Source organism: Nymphalis io, chromosome 30, assembly GCF_905147045.1.
Source record: "Nymphalis io chromosome 30, ilAglIoxx1.1, whole genome shotgun sequence".
In the NCBI taxonomy this organism is placed as follows: domain Eukaryota; kingdom Metazoa; phylum Arthropoda; class Insecta; order Lepidoptera; family Nymphalidae; genus Nymphalis; species Nymphalis io.
In genome coordinates, this window is record NC_065917.1 from 3,123,588 (window position 1) to 3,146,061 (window position 22,474).

Genomic DNA, 22,474 nt, shown 5'->3' on the forward strand with positions numbered 1-22,474 from the left:
TCAGATATTCTACCGCAAAACAGCAGTACTTGGTATTGTTATGTTCCGGTTTGAAGGGTGAGTGAGAAGTGACGTAACATCTTAGTTCGCAAGGTTGGTGGCGTATTGGTGATGTAAGCGATAGTTAACGTTTCTTAAAATGCCAATATCTATGGGCGTTGGTGACCACTTACCATCAGGTGGCCCATATGCTCGTCCGCCTACCTATTCTATATAAAAAAAAAGAATATTACGTGTGTTTTAAATTCAAAGTTTAAATTCGGTAACATTTATTATATCTAATTTTATTTATAAAGTTTTTAAGTATGTCATTTTGTCAACTACATTGTGCTATCATATAAAATATAACATCCTTTTTTCTAACACTGACTGATAATATTCGTTATTGCCCATAACATTTCTAGATACAGCTTTATTGATTGGGGATTTGGTTAATTTTACATGTAATGGGTTTAATGATCAATCGGGTTCATTTTATATTATTAAAAAATCATATAAAATATTTATTAGTGTGTGTGCTATTTTATATAACATAATAATTGTTAATGTAGTGAGTTTTTATTCAAATAATTGGCAATTTCTGTTACAAGGTAATTTATGTGTTAAAGGTACGTTTCAGCTATAAATAGTCGACAATTTCTGTGTTTTAAAACTTTATGAAGTTTTATAGAGTCATTTGTCTATATTTTATCGTCAATCAATTTAAAAAAAATATATGTGTAGTAACAGCCTGTGAATGTCCCACTGCTGGTCTAAGGCTTCCTCTCCCCTTTTCGAGGAGAAGGTTTGGAGCTTATTCCACCACGCTGCTCCAACGCGGCTTGGTGGAATACACATGTGGCAGAATTTCAGTGAAATTATACACATGCAGGTATCCTCACGATGTTTTCCTTCACCGTAAAGCACGAGATGAATTATAATCACAAATTAAGCACATGAAAATTCAGTGGTCCTTGCCCGGTTTGATCCCACGATCATCGGTTAAGATTTACGCGTTATTACCACTGGGCCATCTCGGATATGTATACCATTGATGATATTCTGCATTAGGCGATAATACGTTTCTCGACGTTTCTTTAGCGTTTACGTTGTAATGTTTTTATACAAAAGTTGTAAAATTTCCGTTTGTGTCGTACTCACCTTTGTTATAAATCTAACAGTATTTCTATTCATTAAGAACTCACATAGCATCTCACTCGTGAAATTTTGAAAACAAATATGAAAATTTTGATACAATTATCATTGTTCATACTTCCCATCCAGTTAAGAACGGGTAGCGACATCTCGGGTCGATATATTCAACCGTATACAACGTAATACCTTTTATCGGCCGCGATTGTTTAATTCAACTACCCGCACCCCTTCTTGATGTCTGTACATTCGTTTGAACATAACATGCGATTTGAATTGAGAGCCTAACGCAGCTTTTATTTTCGACACCTTCGAAACCCGGGTTCCTTCAAGCGAGACGTGAAGAGGCATCTTACGGGCCGGCAAGGGGGGGACGGCTAGTACAGAGCATTCTTCCCGACTGTACTGGCCGTCGTCGCGTTTGGACTCTACTACCACTTACCATCAGGTGGAGTAGTCATTTGCCTTCCCGGCGCATATAAAAAAAAAAAGAAACTCATCATCTTTCATCATCATCTTGGGTTGTTCAACCCATCACCGCTACCGCTACAATAATTTAAATGTTATAATTAATAATTATTATTAAAGAACAGCAGTACTTGATATTGTTGTGTTCCGGTTTGAAGGATGAGTGAGCCAGTGTAATTACAGGTACAAGGGACATAACATATTAGTTCCCAAGGTTGATGGCGCATTGGCTATGTAAGCGATGATTGACATTTCTTACAATGCCAATGTCTATGGGCGTTGGTGACCACTTACCATCAGGTGGCCCATATATGCTCGTCGCCTTCCTATTCTATAAAAAAAAAACTGAGTTTTTTTTATTTGAATTTATTTACATTCGTTCTCGAGTTCCAGCCCCCAGAGCAAGCCGGCTTTCGATCAGGCTACAGCACCGTGGACCACATCCATACTGTTCGGCAGATTGTGCAGAAGACCAAAGAGTACAATCAGCCGCTGTGTATGGCATTTGTGGACTACGAGAAAGCCTTCGACTCCATCGAAACCTGGGCTGTGCTCGACTCATTGCAGAGATGTCATATCGATTGGAGATATATCGAGGTACTGAGATGTCTGTACAACGCCGCTACAATGACTGTCCACATCCAGGACTGTAAGACGAAGGCGATCCAACTGCGCAGAGGGGTGAGACAGGGGGATGTAATATCCCCGAAACTGTTCACCAACGCGTTGGAAGACGTTTTCAAAACGCTGGATTGGACTAGGTATGGAGTCAATGTAAACGGCGAGTACATCTCACACCTTCGATTTGCCGACGATATCGTCATCATAGCAGAGTCGCTGGAACAACTCACCGAAATGCTGCGTAGCCTAGGCGAGTCTTCCCGGCGTGTCGGTCTCGGTATGAACTTGGACAAGACCAAGGTCATGTTCAATAGGCATGTCGTGCCGGGACCGATATACGTCGAGGGGAAACCTCTCGAAGTTGTTAGTGAGTATACCTACCTAGGACAGATAATACAAGTCGGTAGGAACAACTTCGAGAAGGAAGCCGATCGAAGAATTCGCTTGGGATGGGCAGCATTTGGCAACCTTCGTCAAGTCCTCAAGTCGTCTATACAGCAAGTTTTGAAGACGAAAGTCTTCAACCAATGCGTCTTACCTGCCATGACATACGGTGCCGAAACGTGGACACTAACTGCGGGACTAGTCCACAAATTCAAAGTCGCTCAGCGTGCTATGGAGCGAGCTATGCTCGGAGTATCTTTGAAGGATAAGATCAGAAATGAGATTATCCGGAAAAGAACCGGAGTCACCGACATAGCTTGCAAAGTTAGCAGGCTGAAGTGGCAGTGGGCTGGTCACGTATGTCGTAGGACCGATGGCCGTTGGAGCAGACGAGCCCTAGAGTGGAGACCGCGAATCGGCAAGCGCAGCGTAGGGCGCCCTCCAGCCAGGTGGACCGACGACCTTAAGAAGGTGGCGGGCACCAACTGGATGCGGAAGGCGTAGGACAGGGAGTTTTGGCGCACCTTGGGAGAGGCCTATGTTCAGCAGTGGACAACGATTGGCTGTTGATTGATTGATTGACATTCGTTCTTATTTTAAATGCTAATTATAAAGTATATAATGATTTAATTATGTTTAGTGTTTTATCTTCTTTTATATACTTAGAACTTGCACATCATATTATTTACATGTAGGTTAAATATATATATATATATATATATATTCTTATATGATTTTCTCGACAAATACTTTGTTTTATAATCTGTTGTCAATATAATTTTTTTAAATATATTAATGAACAATAAATCGTCATATATATAAACAATCATATCATGCTTACACCAGCGCAGGTTCACTATAGTTCACTATATATAGTAAATAAAAACTTTTAATCGAGCTTAGCTTTTTTTGAATACTATGGTAATATCAATTGTTTTTTTTTAAAATAATATAATAAACATATTTGTACGTAATATATATATGTATACAAGGGTTGGTACATTATGCCTATTATATACTTATCGTCTTATTAATATATAGTACAAATTCGAATGAGCATCGCTACGCTCTTTTAATTAAATATATTGATAATATTAAAAAGTAAAATCTCATCTAAATGCAAGATTTGAGCAAGATCGTTTCAGAGACAAACGAAATCAAGTTATATACATAAAAATATTGTTCATTTAATGTTATAACATAAAATAAATGATAAAATTTTATATCGAATCTATCAAATTATATAGTGTTTTGATTTTAAAAGGCTTTTCTAAGGCCTCCTCTCGTTTGGAAAGATAATTTATTTAATTTTAATTATGAATTTATTTAATAAGACGGTAATTATATCAATCGGTATAAAGTTTTACTAACATATATTATTATAACATGGAAGGCAATGTATGGGATGGTGCTGTATTGATTGTAGCTATTATTTTTCTCATATATAAGATTAAATTTATCATTTAGTACATGTTTCGAACGGTTTTGGGTACCGTCAGAAAAATAAATGGCCACATTCAAATATATATATAACTAACTCATCCATATATTGCGTTTATCATACGTACATCAACGCATACGCTCCCCCCTTCCCCCCTAGCTTCGCGTTCAGCCGGCCATACCGCAGGTTGTACTCCGATACGGTATTGGCGGTCTACCCATCGCGCCGCTCGCTCAGGCGTTCTACTACGGTGCGGCTAGCGGTGCTCCATACGGCATGGCCCTGGATCAGGCGACGCTCAAGGACCTCATCAAGAATCAAATGTGAGTGCGCTTCCGGTTATATCGACGAGCCGGTTGGCTTGGTTGGTGGATGCTTGCCTTTCACGACGAAGGTTGTGGGTTCGATTCCCACCCAGGACAGATATTTGTCCGCGTGAACATGTCTGTCTGTCCCGAGTCTGAGTGTATATAAGTATGTATTTACAAAAGAAAAGTAGTATATGTAGTATATCAGTTGTCTGGTTTCCATAGTACAAGCTCTGTACAAGCTTAATTTGGGATCAGATGGCCGTGTGTGAAAAATGTCCCAGGATATTATTATTATATATCTTTGAACAACATTTATATAACAGTTCTTATATACTATGTTTGAAATTTCATAATATCGATACGAATCGTTAATGAAAATTGGCATTATAGTTCAATAAATTTTACAAATTGAATAAATATTCAAATAACGAATTTACGATGTATAATTTTAATTCCATCCTCTCAATTGCTTAATATTTCTTGCAGTCCAAATGTCTATGGGCTGGCTGTAAGCACGAGGTGGCTTAATTGTCCGTCGAATTAAATGTAATTAAATAAAAACCGTTTCGGTTAATATGAGCTGAAATGGCTCGATGTTGTTCATAATAAACTTCGCGCTGGACTTAAAGAAAATACCGCGATGTAACCCGCACGTGTTCTATGAAATTCTGCCAGTCGACTTGAACAGCTCTCAATTCCCGCAGCGAGTACTACTTCAGCCCGGACAACCTGGCGCGCGACTTCTTCCTGCGGCGCAAGATGTCAGCGGACGGCACGATCCCCGTGACGCTGATCGCGTCGTTCCACCGCGTGCGCGCGCTCACCGCCGACGTGCAGCTCGTGCTGGACGCCATCCGCGACTCCGACCGCCTGCAGCTCATCAACGGGTTCAAGGTGAGCGAGTCGACATAAACGAATCTTATATTTACATATTCCACGCGATTCGCTAATACCTCTGCTGTATTACGCACTACGAACAGTTCTCGATTAATACATCTCTATATATAACACAACACTATTACACTTAACCACTTATATACACTTTAATTTTACTTCCAAAGTTACGATAACGACTACGTCGACTTTCATATTGTTGTGTTCCGGTTTGAAGGGTGAGTGAGCCAGTGTAATTACAGGCACAAGGGACATAAAATCTTGGCGATGTAAGCGATGGTAACAATTCTTAGAATGCCAATGTCTAAGGGCGTTGGTGATCAGGTGGCCCACATGCTAGTCAGCCGTCGTATTCTCTAAAAAAAAAATTCAAATTGTAATATTTTTCAACTTCATCTTATTCAAGATCTCGACCAATGATATCGCGTCAATGTCAAAACTGTTTATTTGTCTTTACTGCTCTTGTAGTTCGAATATACTATAGATGGTGATACTGGTGGTAGGGCTTTGTGCAAGCTCGTCTGGGTAGGTACCACCCACTCATCAGATATTCTACCGCAAAACAGCAGTACTTGTTATTGTTGTGTTCGGGTTTGAAGGGTGAGTGAGCCAGTGTAATTACAGGCACAAGGGACATAAAATCTTAGTTCCCAAGGTTGGTGGCGCATTGGCTATGTAAGCGATGGTTGACATTTCTTACAATGCCAATGTCTAAGGGCGTTTGGTGACCACTTACCATCAGGTGGCCCATATGCTCGTCCGCCTTCCTATTCTATAAAAAAAAAAGATGGAGTCCTATGTCATACGATGCACTTATAATATGTATTATGATCAAATAATAACAAAAGTAATTTAAATTTTAAACAGGTCCGAACAGCCTTCGAACCGACGAAATGGCCGATACTGGACTTAACCAACCACGAAGAGGACAGGGAGAGGACAGACGAGAAGGCGGAACGACCGGTCGATGAGAAAGAGAAGACCGTAGAAGACAAAGAGAAAGCAGTAGAAGACCAGAGGATACAGAATAAGGAAGTGGTAGAGAAGACGGAGGCGACGGAAGCAGTTGCTGTTGTCGAAATTACAGTTAGTATTTTATGACTGGCTAAGCTAGATAAGAAGAAAAATCCATTTTGGATAGGATTCGCGTGAAATCCGTTCTTAGTGAGCGTCTACGTTGGGGAAGGAATAACTGTGACATACATTGTGTGATTTCAAGTCAATCGGGCGGATAGTTTAGGAAATCTTGGAGTGCTATTTCGCTTGTAAACATCTTAGTTCCCAATGTTGGTAACGCATTGACGATGTAAGGAATGGTTAATATTTCTTACATCCCAATATCTATGTGTTGTGGTGACCACTTACCATCACGTTCATTTGCTAATCTATCCATTTGAAATAACAAAAAATAAATACAAAAACAATTTTGCAGCAAAAACCAACGCCGATCGAACCGGAATACACAAAGACTTCACCAGCCACAGAATCCAAAGAAGTGGTTGAAACTAAGCCAGAAGAACTCCGGCCAGCTCCAGAAAAACCTCAGCCGACTCCACAAGAATCCAAGCCGACTCCAGAGGAATCTCAGCCGGCTGCAGTGGAACCATCACTCCCGGAAGAGAAGGAAATCAATGAGGATAGAGAAGGGAGCGAGAAGATTGACTCCAACGATGACCCCCCGCTACAGCCTGAGGTTGCAGACAAACCTGGGGAGAAACGGTTAGTAGACTACCGAGTAGCTTTTAGTAGCATTTAGTAGTTAATTTTAAAAAAATGCTGGTTATCTATATTAGTTACAATATAAAGTTTATTATTATTATTAACTAGCATTCGAGGGGCGAGCAAATATAAAAAAAAGTCTCGCCAATTACCCTATGATACTCCTTGGGGTTCAAGCTTGATTCGTGCCAAATTTTATCAAATTCGGTCCATTGGTGTTTAGCTGTGAAAGCATAACACTCAGGCAGAGTTACATTCGCATTTATAATATTAGTATACATTATAAGGAATACTTTAAGACTGATAAAAGTAAAGCTTCGATTAACGGAGCCCTGGAAAAAAAGGTGTCAGATTAAAAATGTGTTCTTTTTTTTATTGTGTTATGCAGACTCAAACTCATACTATTTATAGACGACTTTTTTCGTATATAAGTCGACGATATTTTTTTATTCTTAGAAAAGTCTCAAGCTTCTAATCATTTACGTTGAGATTATGAGGAATGAAATGAAATGAGCATACACTTGCACTATAATATAACCATCTTAGTTGTTTTTTTTTTCAGTTAAAAATGGTCGCCGTGATAAATATACACGTATTATTGTTAAATAGTAAATAGCCTTAAAACATTTTCTTCAGCATAATAAAAAAGAGACATGTAGTGTAAACCTTTCCCCCGCTTACTGAATTATTCTTTGTGTTCCAGTCGCAAGAAGCAGATGGTGGGTATATTCCCCCTGGCCACTATGGGCGGTCCGCTGGTGGCGCCCGTGTCCAGCCTGTTGCGCGCCGTGCCTCCCCCGCCGCTGCCCAGGTAGGTGCCAGATAGATCAGGGAGACCAGCACGTTCAACTCTTTATATATTAATTAATTCATTAAACTATAAATATTTATTTTTTTTCATTTTTTAGGATGTTTCGAACTGGCCGAACGTCGTTATTGGCCCACGACCATCTCAACCCAGATGTGCCCGAGTTCGTGCCCCAAGCGAGACGCGCCGGTAGATATATATTCTAAAATCATTTGTCGTTTACTCGAGCAAACCTATTTGCGCAAGTTAAGCGCAATTATATATATGAAATGAGTATAAATTTTCATATACTTGAGCAAACATTTTTGTTCAATTAAACGAAAGCAAATAGAAATATATAGAGTATAATAATATAGAGATATGCTAAAGTTCAAGTTATTAGTACACAGTTAACGATTTATGCTTAAAATGTTTGGTTTTTAGTTACCAAGATATATATATGCATGTTATTGACTCATTTTTTTTTTTTAGAAGAAACGAATTCTGAGATATCAAATATTCCAGACGGCAAAGCGAGTTCAGATAAAGTCGACCCTGACGTCTGGACCGAGGTGAATATTATTTTAATTTTGTTGAATTTTATAGATTTGTATGTATAAACAAAAGTGCGAATCGTTCGCGCAACATAGCGCGAATTGCTGTGATGCGATTTCGTGCAGCAAGGCGGCTTCACTGTCAGGGTTCGGTTAAACAAAAAAAAAGGTTTCATACGTCACCCACGAATCAATTCGCAAATTGCTGCGATGTGACGACGCAACTCGTTCTTGCGTTTCGGCCCCTTAGATCTTTGTGGGTTCTCGTCTGGGTAGGTACCACCCACCCATTAGATATTCTACCGCAAAACAGCAATACTTCATATTGTTGTGTTCCGGTTTGAAGGGTGAGTGAGCCAGTGTAATTACAGGCACGAGGGACATAAAATCTTAGTTCCCAAGGTTGGTGGCGCATTGGCTATGTGAAAAATACTTAAATGTGTGTATCCCTCAGGTGAAGCGCCGCACGAAGGCGGGGTCCCGCGAGCGAGCGCCGCCCGCCCCGCCGCCGGAGGACGAGCCCCGCGAGGAGCTGCACTTCCAGCTCGACGAGGAGCTCGACCTGCCGCCGCCGCGGCACAACACCTTCACCGACGCCTGGTAACTACGCGTCACGAAAAAAAAACCTCGGCCATATAAAATTCGTTCTTATATAGTTAATTACAATGTGTTTTTATACCTTCCTCAGGTCCGACGAAGAATCCGACTTGGAACTGTCGGATCGCGACATCGGCAGGCTGTTGATAGTGACCCAGACGGCGACCCGACAGCCGAAGCACGACGGACACGACCGCCAGGGCGACTGGGCAACGCGTACCAAGATCACTCAGGACTTGGAGCAGGTATGAAGTCGAAAATTATAACTAGGGATTAGTTTGAGTATATTTTTTAAAGCGACATTGCTACACGTATGTTAGTGAAAGTTTTATGACAAACGTTTCGTTTAACTTTTGCAAGATTATATGAAAGAGAGTATAAGTAAGATTATATAGTAAATAGTATGTGTTTAGTTTATAGTAGTAACAGCCTATGAATGTCCCACTGCTGGGCCTCCTCTCCCTTTTTGATGAGAAGGTTTTGGAGCGTATTCCACCACGCTGCTCCAATGCGGGTTGGTGGAATAGACATGTGGCAGAATTTCAGGGAAATTAGCACATGAAAATTCAGTGGTGCTTGCCCGGATTTGAACCCACGATCATCGGTTAAGATTCACGCTAAGAACGCGTTGGGCACAGGGCCATTTCGGATTTAGTGTTCAGTTAATAAGTAACAATAAAGGCAAGTCAATATAAATAATTATTTTTATTGTAGGTGATCACGGATGGTCTCAGACGCTACGAAGAGGATCTATGGAATGAGTTTTCATCGGTGAGTTATAGATTATATTCATATTTATAATATCTAATGAAATATATATTATACATAATAATATATATATATTTAAAGTTTAATAGTATGTAGATGTAAGCAGCTAAGATTTGTTTCATATGAAAAATAAATGTTGAATATCCTTCACATGGAGAATATTTTATTAATGTAAACAAGTGAAACCTGCTGCGTTTCATTTGCCTTTTCTCTACACGTCAGATTGTGGATTCTTAACATTAAACAGGCGAGTGATTTCTGTGTTGAATAAAACGTGGTCCCGTCCGCAGTCGTACAGCAGCACGCCGCAGTACCGCACCGTGTCGCTCATCTCGCGCGAGCAGTTCGAGGCCGCCGCGCCCGCCGAGCGACACGCCAACCCCAGCGAGCCGCCGCCGCCGCCGCCGCGACCCGTGCGTACACCGGCCCTCCGCTCCGCTCTGATACGACCGGAACAAGTTCAAAGCTTAACTGGCCCTTTGAGAGGGTTAACGCTGTCAACTATCAGATGCCGAGTCGTTTTTAAAGAATTTCTCGTCAGAATATACTGATAAGATTTTTGGGTCCTATTTTGATTTTGAACACTGAATTTCAAGTTTCAATCTTTTGAGTGTGTAATTTGAACAATATACTTTTAACATTTATTACCATAAATAGTACCACGTTTACCTATTATGAATGTGATAACATCTAACATATATAACGTATCTGCTTTTTTTTTACGTTATTTTTCTCTCGATAGTTATGTTGCGTTTTTTTTTTTTTTGTAACAATGTCAATTTTTTTTTTATTATTTAAGTTAAATTTAAAATAGTACATCCCAATTCCCACCCGACGCAAGGCTGCCCATAATGCAGACCGCATTTCCACGCTGTACGGCAATGGACAACCTCTGTGCCGAGTAGAGTGTAGTATCTGTTTGTCTGTTATACTTGTCATATACAAAATCAAGAACAACAGAACGAAACGGTTTCCTTGGTACAGAGACAAAATATAAATTGATTATAGAACGAGATTTGATAATTATAATAAATTGTACACCATACAGGCCGTGGAGCAAACACAGGAGGGCGGCGGTAAGTTGCGGCCGAGACGTACGGCGCGCTTCTACGCCGCGAACAAGGACCCGCACGCCACCGACGTCATGTGAGTACCATACGAACACTTACTGCATACTTATGGGTGTAATTATATATATATATATATATATTTATATTTAAGTATGTATTTACAAAAGAAAAATAGTATATGTAGTATATCAGTTGTCTGGTTTCCATAGTACGAGCTCTGCTTAGTTTGGGATCAGATGGCCGCGTGTGAATAATGTCCCGGGATATTATTATTATTATACATACATACTACATATGTCACTTAGTGAGATGTCTGGTTATACATCGATTTCTCTCTTTCTTTCATCGTTGATTTGTTGATTTGAAAGAAGAAGACACAGCATTGTGAGACTGATCAGCGGCTATAAGACGTTAATAAAAAAAATGTAGTTTATTTAAACACTTATCGTTATTTGCTTAAAATTAAAAACGCTCGGATTTCGTTTTAATATTAAAAACGTCGAACCGTTTAAATGATTAAAAAGCAAAATAAATGTAAATATTGTAGTTACTAGCAAATACGAATGAATATAATATATATTTCATATAACATTATATTAAAAGTGACTTAAAAAAAGTTGCAAAGCACACATTAACACATTACACCGCTCACTCGTGCGTGCACGTAAGTATTTAGCGTATAATGTGTGTGTACGGGTGTGCGGTGCGTACGTGTGTGTGTGTGTGTGTGTACGAATTTGACCTGAACCGTTATAATTACAGAAGCAGCAGGAAACACAAGACCCGGCACAGCCTGAACCCGCCGGTCGAGCACCACGTGGGATGGATAATGGACGTCCGTGAACACAAGCGATCGCATCGTGACAGTACCGGGTAACATTCTCTCATTTATATATAGTTTATCATTTTTAATTACGAACTGAGCTGGTACAGTGGCTGGAACACTAGTAAAGCTTAACCAAAAATTTCAAACCCCGCTTGAGTGGGTAGTAATAGTACTTATACATCGACATGTCTCAGATGAAAATCTCCCGTCAGACGGTCTCCGCCTATCCGTATTGGAGTAGCGTGGTGAAATAAACTCCTTTCTTAAAAGCTCAGCAGTGACCTTGACAGTCTGTTTCTAATTAATCTTGTACATTGATTCACAAAAGATGTAACTGGATATTTGTCTCGCGCGCAGCTCGTCGCTGGGTACGTCTCCGACGCTGGGCTCGTCGTGCGGCTCCGTCCCGCAGTCGCTGCCAGCCTTCCACCACCCCAGCCACGGTTTGCTGCGGGAGAACCACTTCACCCAGCAGGCCTACCACAAGTACCACTCCAGGTGTCTTAAGGGTGAGTTAATCCCGTCTTTCTTTGTTTCATTTCTTTATATTCATATTTATTATAAATATTGTTGTCTTGTCGATAAAAAAACTGATCATTTACAAGATACATGTCTGTTTGTCTGACCGTGTGTCAGATTGCTTAATCTTCTAATTACGTAACATATAATGGGTAGGTACCAGGTCATCACATATTCTACCGCCAAACAGCAATAATATATAAGTATGGATTTGTTTTGATTTGAAGATAGAGAGTGTAACTACAGACACGAGAGATATAACATCTGAGTTCATAAGATTGGTAGCGCATTGACGGTGTGAGGAATGCTTAATATTTCTTACAGTACCAATGTCTATGCCATCAGATGAAGCAATTGCACGTTCGCCTACCTATTAAAAAAAAAAGTTATATCGCAAATTCGACTCGCAGTCGATCGGTTTCTTTATAAATGAATATAGAAAATATATATTTTATTTACAGAACGCAAGAAGCTCGGCATCGGCCAGTCCCAGGAGATGAACACGCTGTTTAGATTCTGGTCGTTCTTCCTGCGTGATCACTTCAACCGAACTATGTACAACGAATTTAGGTATGTGTGTAATTGATGGACTCGTGAGCTAGATAGAAGACACACAAGAAATATCGAATTTTGATATCGTTAATTTGGGTCTTTAATTCATATCGTGCTCGAAGGTGAAGGGTAACATCGCGAGTAACCTGCAACCTTCTCAGTTAAGAGAGTTCTTAGCCCAACAGTGGGACATTTACTTTACGTTATCGTGCTGCGCAGGATGTATTAAAGTGCACAAGTGTGTGCGCTAACACAGCTAACTCATAAACCGATGTACTTGCAATCCGACATAGTGGTGACTAATCTGCTACTGAGATGATGATTTCATGAAAAAAAAAATTAGTAACTTTTTACTGGCTCGTCACCCAACCCAAGACCTGAAGTTATACAGCTTTATAAATTATGGACTACATTCTCTTAGTGTCCGAATTTAAGTTACTATATCAAGATATCGTAATTAGAAATTGATTATTATTGTAAGTTTTTTTTTTATTTGTATGATCTATAATCTATTTTTTTTTCTATAGAACACTGGCTAACGAGGACGCGTCAGCTGGTTTCCGCTATGGTCTCGAATGCCTGTTCCGTTTCTATTCGTACGGTCTAGAACGGAAGTTCCGCCCTGAGCTATATCAGCACTTCCAGGCTGAAACACTCGCTGACTACGAGAAAGGTATGAATACTATTTAATTATAATTATATATATATATATATATATATATATATATATATGTCGCGGATTCAAATGGATTGCCATTCAAATGGCCGCCATTGTCGTCTAACATGTTGATTTTATTAAATCGGTCAGTGCGCACGTTCGGCGCTGGCGCTGTCCTGAGAGCAAGAGACCGAGAGACCAAGTGTGTCACTCGACAAACGATCACACGCGCTACTGAAATACTCCTTTATATTTTATATTTCCATCAGTCGGCTACATAATAAAATAATCACCCGTCTTATACTTTTCACACTTGACGTCTGACAACCGACCAACCTATATGACATCAATCACGTTGTGTGGTGTTGCTATTCTAATAAAATAAGTGACGTCGTATACCCGCTTAAATTTATTATCTCTGGCATATATATAAAAATTACTTCGGTGTCTGTTTGTGGTATGCTTAATCAGTTCTATCTCATCTCATCGATTGATTGATAATACGCTTGATTTATTGATGAAAATACCAAAATCAGTATATGTATGTAATAGTTAAAGAGTACCCTCAATTTCTCATCCTCTCATCAGAACTGGTTTATGACAACAAATCGACTAATCTGGCCATTATACATAAATATTTATTTATTATAATCTCTTCATATATTTTATATATATATATGAAGAGATTACCGTAGTTACTCTTTGTAAAAAAAAAAACAGTTTTTCATAAATTAATAACCTCTTCAAAGCCTTGCACATATCTCAAGACACCACCCATCACGTTCAACGTTTTCCCAGCTGTGGAACAATCCCAGACTGCTACTTTGCATATTTAATAAATATGTAAAGCGTTTAGCATATAAATATATATATATTTTTTTATTCAGGTCAATTGTACGGTCTGGAAAAGTTCTGGGCGTTCCTCAAGTACTACAAGCACGCGACTTCGTTGCAAGTGGAGCCGAAGCTCCAAGCTCACCTCGCCAAGTTCAAGAGCATCGAAGACTTTCGTGTACTAGAGGTATGTATTGTTCAAGGTTACCTTGCCTTGCTCGAGGAATGTAATTGTTTAATTATTTATGTAGGATAAGTGAATTAAGCCGAGATGGCCCAGTGGTTTGAACGCGTGAATCGTAACCGATGATCGTAAGTTCGAATCCGGGCAAGCACCACTGAAATTTCATGTGCTTCATTTGTGTTTATAATTCATCGCGTGCTTGACGGTGAAGGAAAACATCGTGAGGAAACCTGCATGTGTCAAATTTCACTAAAATTCTGGCACATGTATGTTTTAACAACCTGTATTGGAGTAGAGTGATGGAATAAGCTTCAAACCTTCTTAAAATAGAAAAGGAGGCCTTACCTCAGCAGTGAGACATTCACAGGCAGCTATCACCCACTCATCAGGTATTCTTCCACCAAACAGTATATATATATAAATATGTTATATATGTTAAATATATTCAAATACTGGTGGTAGAGCTTTGTGCAAGCTCGTCTGGGTAGCTACCACCCACTCATTAGATATTCTACCGCAAAACAGCAGTACTTGGTATTGTTGTGTTCCGGTTTGAAGGGTGAGTGAGACAGTGTAATTACAGGCACAAGGGACATAACATTTTAGTTCCCAAGGTTGGTGGCGCATCGGTGATGTAAGCGATGGTTAACATTTACCATCAGGGGACCACTTACCATCAGGTGGCCCATATGCTCGTCCGCCTTCCTATACTATAAAAAGAAAAGCTATTTTCTTAGCCGCTGAGCACGAAAGATAAGAATTCAGGTGGTATTCCATCACCTGGTCCGCCTCTGCTCCACAATGACACTAACGTGCCGCCGTCCGCAGCCGCAGCTGAACGAGTTGCTGGCGTCGCAGGGCGCGGCGGGCGCGGGGCGCGGCCCGCACGCGCGGCCCTACGACCGGCACCGCTCCGTGTCCGAGAGCGAGCGACACCTGTCCGCCTTCCGCGCGCTCGGGTACGCCTCCTGCTCGCGGCTCGCAGCCTAGCCTTATACTGCACGTCAATCTCTATTCTATCTCTCTCATAATCCGATGGAACGAAAAATCCGAAACGACCAGAGGCGCTGCTCTCCGAGACGCGGGAGTGTACACACTTCCAACTTCCGGTCTCCGAGCTGCTACTGAGAATTTTTCGACAGAGAATCTCTGGATTTCCGGCCTTATATCTAGCTATTTAAGATGATTTGGACAGTAGGGAGTAACTTGTGAAATAATAAAAATAATATATTGATTAAATATTTATCTTCAAAGCAGTATGACATCACAGTAGATCACTCACTTTTAGACAAATCAATGTAGCTAAAGCCTATTCGAACCGCGAGAGAAGTAAAAACAAATAAACAACCCACGCGATATCGTTGGTTATCTTGAATAACCAGTGATGTTCATGATGGATACTTTATAATTGCTGAATATCGGCGAGCTTACCATCGGATTTTGAAAGTTAAAGTGGGTATAAGTAGTTAAATAAAGAACTATGAACGAATCGCATGGAATATACAAATCTAAAGATTGTTCATCTTTACTCCTTCGATTGGAATTGGCTTATTCCCAATGACAATAATCTTTTTTTTTTTTTGTAAAAACTGATAAATTTCCGATATCATGTACGTAAGAAGTCACAAATAAGATAATTCAGTTTAAAGTGAATCCGTATGTAAATCTAGGGTAATTAATCAGAGGTAGGTAAGAAAGTGATTCATCTGGCGTTGGTCGTTTGATGCAACGGACACCGTGCGTCCGTGCGAGCGTAGTATAGCGACGTAACGCGTGTGCGTCCGTGTGAGTGTAGTATAACGACGTAACGCGTGTGTCCGTGTGAGTGTAATATAGCGACGTAACGCGTGTGTGTCCGCAGGCGGGCGGCGGGCGGCTCGTCGGGCGCCAACAACAACCGCGGTCGCGCGGGCTCGTGCGGCGCGCAGAGCGTCGTCGCCAACGCCCGGCCGCGCCGTGAGTACACCACGATAATAAATTGTATCCTCACATACCCCGTGAACAGCAATACTTGATATTGTTGTGTTCCGGTTTGAAGGGTGAGTGAGCCAGTGTAATTACAGGCACAAGGGACATAACATCTTAGTTCCCAAGGTTGGTGGCGCATTGGTGATGTAAGCGATGGTTAACATTTCTTACAATGCCAATGTCTATGGGCGTTGGTGACCACTTACCATCAGGTGGCCCACATGCATGCCCGCCTTCCTATTTTATATAAAAAAAATCTATCTGATATTAGTAGTAAGTGTCAAATATAAGTTTTGGTATTTTTTTTTTCACAGCGAAACCCAAGTCGAAACCAGAAGCCGCGCCGAACGAGCTGAAAGCGCCAGTCGCCGCTAAAACACAGTAAAGTCATAACAAACAAACATACAAACACTGTACATATAAATAAACCCGTGTGCATGTGTTACTTATCTAGACTTTTAAAGTGCATTTTTTATATATATAAATTACAAAAAAAAAAATACTATAAAAATAAAAGTGAATAAAAAGTGTTGTGCGGATCGCGCTGGTGTTTAGTGTTAACTAGTTATAACTGGTTTGAGCCGGTTCCGACCGGCCTGAGCTGGTCGCGGCCGGCTCCAATCTGGCTGCGCGGGCGGTGTGCGGTTACTGGGATTGCAGGCTGATTATATGTGGAGCCTAGGTAATAATTTTTTTTTTTAATTATTAATTTTAATTTGATATATTTTTGTAATAAATCAATATTTGTAATGAATGTATGTATGTGAGTTTCTTTATTCCATCATAACTTTTAAACGGCTGGACAAATTTGGATGTATGGGTATCGTTAGTATTCTTACGCGCGAGATATTACAGTGCAATGTTCGCGTATAAACACAGGTGCACTCAATTCCCTCACTCTCATAATCCGATGGGACAGTATTATACGCCCAGACAAAACATTGAGGAATTTCTCGAAAGGAAAACCCAAGACAGCAGCCATATGAAATAGTCACCAGGCGAACTATTAAAGTAATTCTAATATGTGGTTTGTAGTCATGGGTGTTTTTGGTTTTTAACGAAAACTGATATTCATCCGATTTCAGATTTACAAATCGATTTTAGATATCCGATTTCGGTAACGCCTAGCCTCACCAAATCGCTTGCGCTCAGGCAAATATAGTCTTTAAGTACTTAAAAGTAAGGTCGATGATTGTGTAATAGATTTCCGTAGCATAACAAACAAATCGAAATCCGAATCGCAAAATTCGCTATCCTTTTTATTCCGCTTTATTCCAATTGGTTCGAAAGACAGAAAGCGAATTTCATGTTATGCAACAATCACTCCATTTCCAGTGGTTTTATTTGTCGATTTGAAATCTTTTAATGGTATCGACCTATAGATCGTTGGCGTTGGGTTCGGCTGGGTCGGTTTTTGAAATCGGATTATTAGTTTGTGAAATCGATACGAATCGATTTGTGTTTGAAATCGGATTTTGAATTCGTTTTGATATATCGGACGCATGCCTATTGGTTTGTTAGCTGGTGCTGGTCAAAAGTTGCAACTCAAATTCCAGTTGGTGGATGCAAATTGCACTTGTGGCAACGTTTGCACGATGTTTTCTTCTCTAGAACATATTGACCACATGTAACAGCCTGTTAATGTCCCACTGCTGGGCTATGGCCTCCTCTCCCTTTTGAGGAGAAGGTTTGGAGCTTATTCCACCACGCTGCTCCAATGCGGGTCGGTAGAATACACATGTGGCAGAATTTCAATGAAATCAGGCACATGCAGTTTTCCTTTCTCCATCAAGCACGAGATGAATTATAAGCACAAATTAAATTAAGCACATGAAAATCAGTGGTGCTTGCCCGGGTTTGAACCCACGATCATCGGTTAAGATTCACGCGTTCTAACCACTAGGCCATCTCGACAACATGATCTTTATTATTAGTGGTTGCAATATTCACGACAATAGACTAATTAACTTTTTTTCTTCACTTTTCAGCTTGTACGCATCGACAATAAGCAAAATGCTACGCGGTTTAGACGCCACTATCACCATAGAATAAGATTACCATTAAAAAAAACATACAATCTATATATGTATTTATATATTTTTGACATGTAAAGTAAAAATTTCGATACGAACATATTAAAAAAAATATATGCATAATAGTGACACTCTTAGTCTAATAACATAATATAAATCAATTTAAATAAGTACGATTAATGCTTGTTAGAATAAGATTTATCAGTGGCAACACTGGGTTTCGACGAGGGAGTGAGCGATCAGTGTTGCAAGGGACTTGATGCTTATCATCTTAGCGTTCGGTATGCGGTATTTTGTTTGCCTTTACATATAGTTTTGGAATAGTTTTTTTTTATAATAATTGAGGTTTTTTTTTAAATAATTCAAAAGACTTTTATACAAGACTTACCATAAGTATATTTATAACATAGAATGTTCGTGTTCAGAAGAAAACGCGCACACACAAACGAAGAGCATTTTTCAACAACTTATTGCACACAAATAAACTAAACGAATCTTGCACAACGCTTCACTTATTGTAACAATGCTTTCGCCGAATACCGAAGCTCCATGTTGTCTGTGAGAGTGGCTTATTTAATATCGTTTTGTAATTAGTCCATTTTGATCTTTACATTCAGAGAGTTCAAAAGGTCTCTTTGCGCACTGATTGCTCAGTCCACTTTGTCTATGGTTCAAGTGGTGCTGCGTATTGTCTATGGTCAATAAAACTGACCAGCGCAGATCTCTAGTGGCGAAAATTGTAAAACTGTACAGTTATAGATATTCTTTCTCTTTTTTTTAAATAGAATTGATATTAAAAAACGAACGACGTGACGTCGCTAAGACTGGTTATGTGCATATTTAGTAGAGAAATCGTTCTATTTTTTTCTTTGGTAGCACTATTGTTTATGTTTCAAAAAAAGTTTGACTGCGTACTGCTGCGGATTTGAAAAAAAAAAAAATATTTTAAACAAGTTTCACCGTAATAATTTCTTTCGTGGAAATTTCGAACGAAAATTTAAATTCTGTGATAAAATTGCTAAAGAATTTTCGATGAAACTATAACATTTTTCAAAGCCGCATTTCGAATACTGCCACTTGTAATATTATGACAAAATTAAACACACAAATTCCTTAGAAATAACCGCATCGGTACTTAAAACGATTACACCGTAAATGATAAAACTTTTAACAATTCATTATTTTTTTTATTAGCCCATAGGACATTTTTACACAATTATTTGTATAGGCATATGCCACCAAACTTAGCTCGCTGGCTAAGTGCGTCCTTGTGCGGTGTGCTGGCTCACTGGCCCACTTACACTTCTAACTGGAGCATAATATAGATGAGTGAGTTACTCCTACCATTTTAATCGCTGAAAAAGTCGTTGTTATCTTTAAAAATCTTAAGGTATATAATATTTAATAGGAATGAAATATGCTATGCGTCCAGGTAGGTACTAGTCGATACTAGTAGGCTAAATATATAACGCTGTATTGTGTAAGTTAAACACATTTTTTTTATCCCTTTCCAACAGTACACATGTGGTAGAGATAGCAAAATATGCTTCTTTCAGTTCATTGAGCACCGATAGTGTAATTAAACTTTTTTTCGTATAGATTTCAATGAACTTATATAATAGAGTATATAAGGATGGTCGTTTCTCTTATTTATATTCTAGAACCTTCCTATTTTTAAACGGATTATCCAGTGAGAGTAAACACAAATAACGGTCGTGTGGCTTCTGATAAAATCGCGCAAAAACAAACACACAAGCAGCTAACAATTTAAACTTAAGTTGTTTTTAAGTCGGTTAGAAATTGTTATCAATGAAATATATATAAGTTTTTCGTTACGGTGTAACGTTTTAATCCTGAAATTAATAGTTGCTATTATTATTTAGATATAAAATTATATAAAACCGGCACTGTCGTAGTCTAATAGCTGAGTTTTAGATTATATTAACGATTGTCATAGTGTACGATGCATTGTCTTTGTGGTCTATGGTACGGGAAATAGATAAAGAAAATGTTCTAAATTTGAATTAATTTTTGCTGAGAACTAACTTGCTCAATGCGATTGTTTATCTGTATTGTACGGGGTTAAGATGTGACGTAGTGAAAAATTATCTACATTAAAAATTTTGAAAGGGATTTGATTTAAATGAATAAAATGGCATCCATTTAAATGTTTAATGTTGATAATTTTTTCTCTCAATAAAAGATGATACATGTAAATTGCAATTTGCACTTAATATAAAAAGTTAGGGTGTGTTTCTTAATACTTTTATTCTTTTTTTTTTTCTAGATTTTAAGGATGCTTTTGTAAACATAGTTATTATGTGACGCGTGTATGGCTATTTAAATTTCGAATACATTCTTTTTAATTCTGTGAATCTTGCCTCCACATATATTATACTGTGACAATAAACTAAGCATTTTAGAACAGATTAATTTCTTAAATGAATGTTCGGTTCAGATATATTTCTTATCTGTAAAGCCAGTGTTGCCATACACGCGTGACATCACTTATTTTGGTAAATTTAAGACAAAAATAACGTCAAAATATCGCTGAGATCGCTTCTCCTATTGATTATTGAAAATAAAATATAGTTCCTAATTAATTAATATGTAAAATTATTTCTTTTATAGCATTGACACAGAAATTGTACCGCACTTTGTTTATTAACTTAGAATAAATAATGTTTATTGAAGATTTTCTGTTTTAATGCAGGTTTATTGTTTTTTTTTTTTCTTATAAAACACAGATTAAAAATAATTAAACATAAATCGATTGCTTAGTTATCACAATATATGTTACCATGAAATGGTACATTGATTCATAAGCTTTCTTTATTAATTAAAAAATTAACTAGCAATCAATGTTAATAGCCCAGTGCCAATAGATGGCGCTTATTATATTTTAAACGCATTTCTGAATCGTGCAGGCAACGTTTTCTTTGCAATTACATATATATTTTTCAGAATGTCTAATTCGAATTCTTTAAAGTAATAATTTTGATTTATAATTTAAGTTATATGACAGCTAGAAATGTAACCTTAAACCATCCCTTTATGGAGAGACCTTCGGTTGGATAAAGTTCGCCTAAAGGGTTGGTATTATAATATTCTGTAGTAATATTTTAATGTTTGATTTCGAAATAGTTTTTATGAACGATTTCTGTGTCGCTAAATTTCCACAATGTGGCCGTTTTAGACGAATGTTTTCATTTAGGCTTATCAAAACTAGCAATTTTTTTTTTTTAATAATTATGAATTAAATCAGACTAAGAAACATAATGTATGTCTATTAATTAATTTTTTGATGACAGTGTGATTTATAAAGGAAATGATGTTTTAACGGAATATAATTGATCTGTGGTCATCAATAATGATATCGTCTAAAACGGACCTCGAACACCAGGACCGTCCCTTTTATTATAGTTTTAAGTTTAAGGGTCGTATAATGTACGAAGCGATCATGAGATGAGGTATAAAAAATTTTTCGTCAATTTTTTAAACGTATGAATTATATAAAATTTTTGTAAATAAATTTACTAATAATTAGAATCGAATGTGCTTAATTTTTTTTTATATATATACTTCATGAACTGACTCTTTTTTTGTTTTCGATATTTCCCGCGAAATTTCCTTTCATAAATTCAGACGTTTAAAAATTTGACGATTCGAAACGACGTTGTGTTTTTTTTTTGTTAAGTTTTTTTTTTAAGTTAAATACATCAGTTGTTGCAATTTTTTCGTAAGAACGCCAAAGGAGAAGACATTGTGCTAAAAGGTGGAAATAAAAAAAAAATTAGGATATTGTATAAATGGAAAACGATACAAAAAAATGATTACTCTTTTTATTATTAATAAGTGCTGTATAAATATCAGAAAAAGATGCGTGTCGTGCAATTTTCCAATCTCTTAATTTTTGCTGACTCTCAATTTAATTCGGTTTTATTCAAATTAATTAATTAACAAAACAAAAAAAAAAAATAATTAAAAAATTGGTTGTTGTAACATAGGCGAGCGTAGAATTGTTTCATAGTCAGTAACGTTAGGTATATTTGATGATTTAATAAAATTAAGAAAAAAAAATACATGTTTTTTTTAAGGATGCTTGGTGGCGTCGATCGTGGCCTTCAATAGTTCCCATTGTGAAAAATAATATAT

At 38.2% G+C, this 22,474-nt stretch overlaps 1 protein-coding gene across 10 annotated transcripts in view; it reads left to right on the top strand.

Annotated features, from left to right (window-relative positions):
• Positions 1-22,093, top strand: part of LOC126779883 (la-related protein 1B) — a 91,986-nt gene extending 69,893 nt beyond the window's left edge. For 9 of the 10 annotated variants that reach the window (XM_050504018.1, XM_050504028.1, XM_050504020.1 and 6 more), the window contains 21 exons: positions 4,205-4,368; positions 5,061-5,250; positions 6,118-6,336; positions 6,683-6,969; positions 7,673-7,780; positions 7,878-7,966; positions 8,249-8,328; positions 8,765-8,910; positions 8,999-9,152; positions 9,622-9,678; positions 9,966-10,088; positions 10,724-10,821; positions 11,508-11,618; positions 11,929-12,080; positions 12,552-12,660; positions 13,170-13,315; positions 14,188-14,321; positions 15,147-15,277; positions 16,180-16,274; positions 16,601-16,968; positions 18,275-22,093. In XM_050504018.1, coding sequence (XP_050359975.1) covers positions 4,205-4,368; positions 5,061-5,250; positions 6,118-6,336; positions 6,683-6,969; positions 7,673-7,780; positions 7,878-7,966; positions 8,249-8,328; positions 8,765-8,910; positions 8,999-9,152; positions 9,622-9,678; positions 9,966-10,088; positions 10,724-10,821; positions 11,508-11,618; positions 11,929-12,080; positions 12,552-12,660; positions 13,170-13,315; positions 14,188-14,321; positions 15,147-15,277; positions 16,180-16,274; positions 16,601-16,671 — 2,664 coding nt within the window. In that variant the 3' untranslated portion in view covers positions 16,672-16,968; positions 18,275-22,093. The remainder of the gene's footprint in view (positions 1-4,204; positions 4,369-5,060; positions 5,251-6,117; positions 6,337-6,682; positions 6,970-7,672; positions 7,781-7,877; positions 7,967-8,248; positions 8,329-8,764; positions 8,911-8,998; positions 9,153-9,621; positions 9,679-9,965; positions 10,089-10,723; positions 10,822-11,507; positions 11,619-11,928; positions 12,081-12,551; positions 12,661-13,169; positions 13,316-14,187; positions 14,322-15,146; positions 15,278-16,179; positions 16,275-16,600; positions 16,969-18,274) is intronic. The other variant, XM_050504019.1, reaches the window with a different exon arrangement.
• The last annotated feature ends 381 nt before the right edge of the window (positions 22,094-22,474 follow it).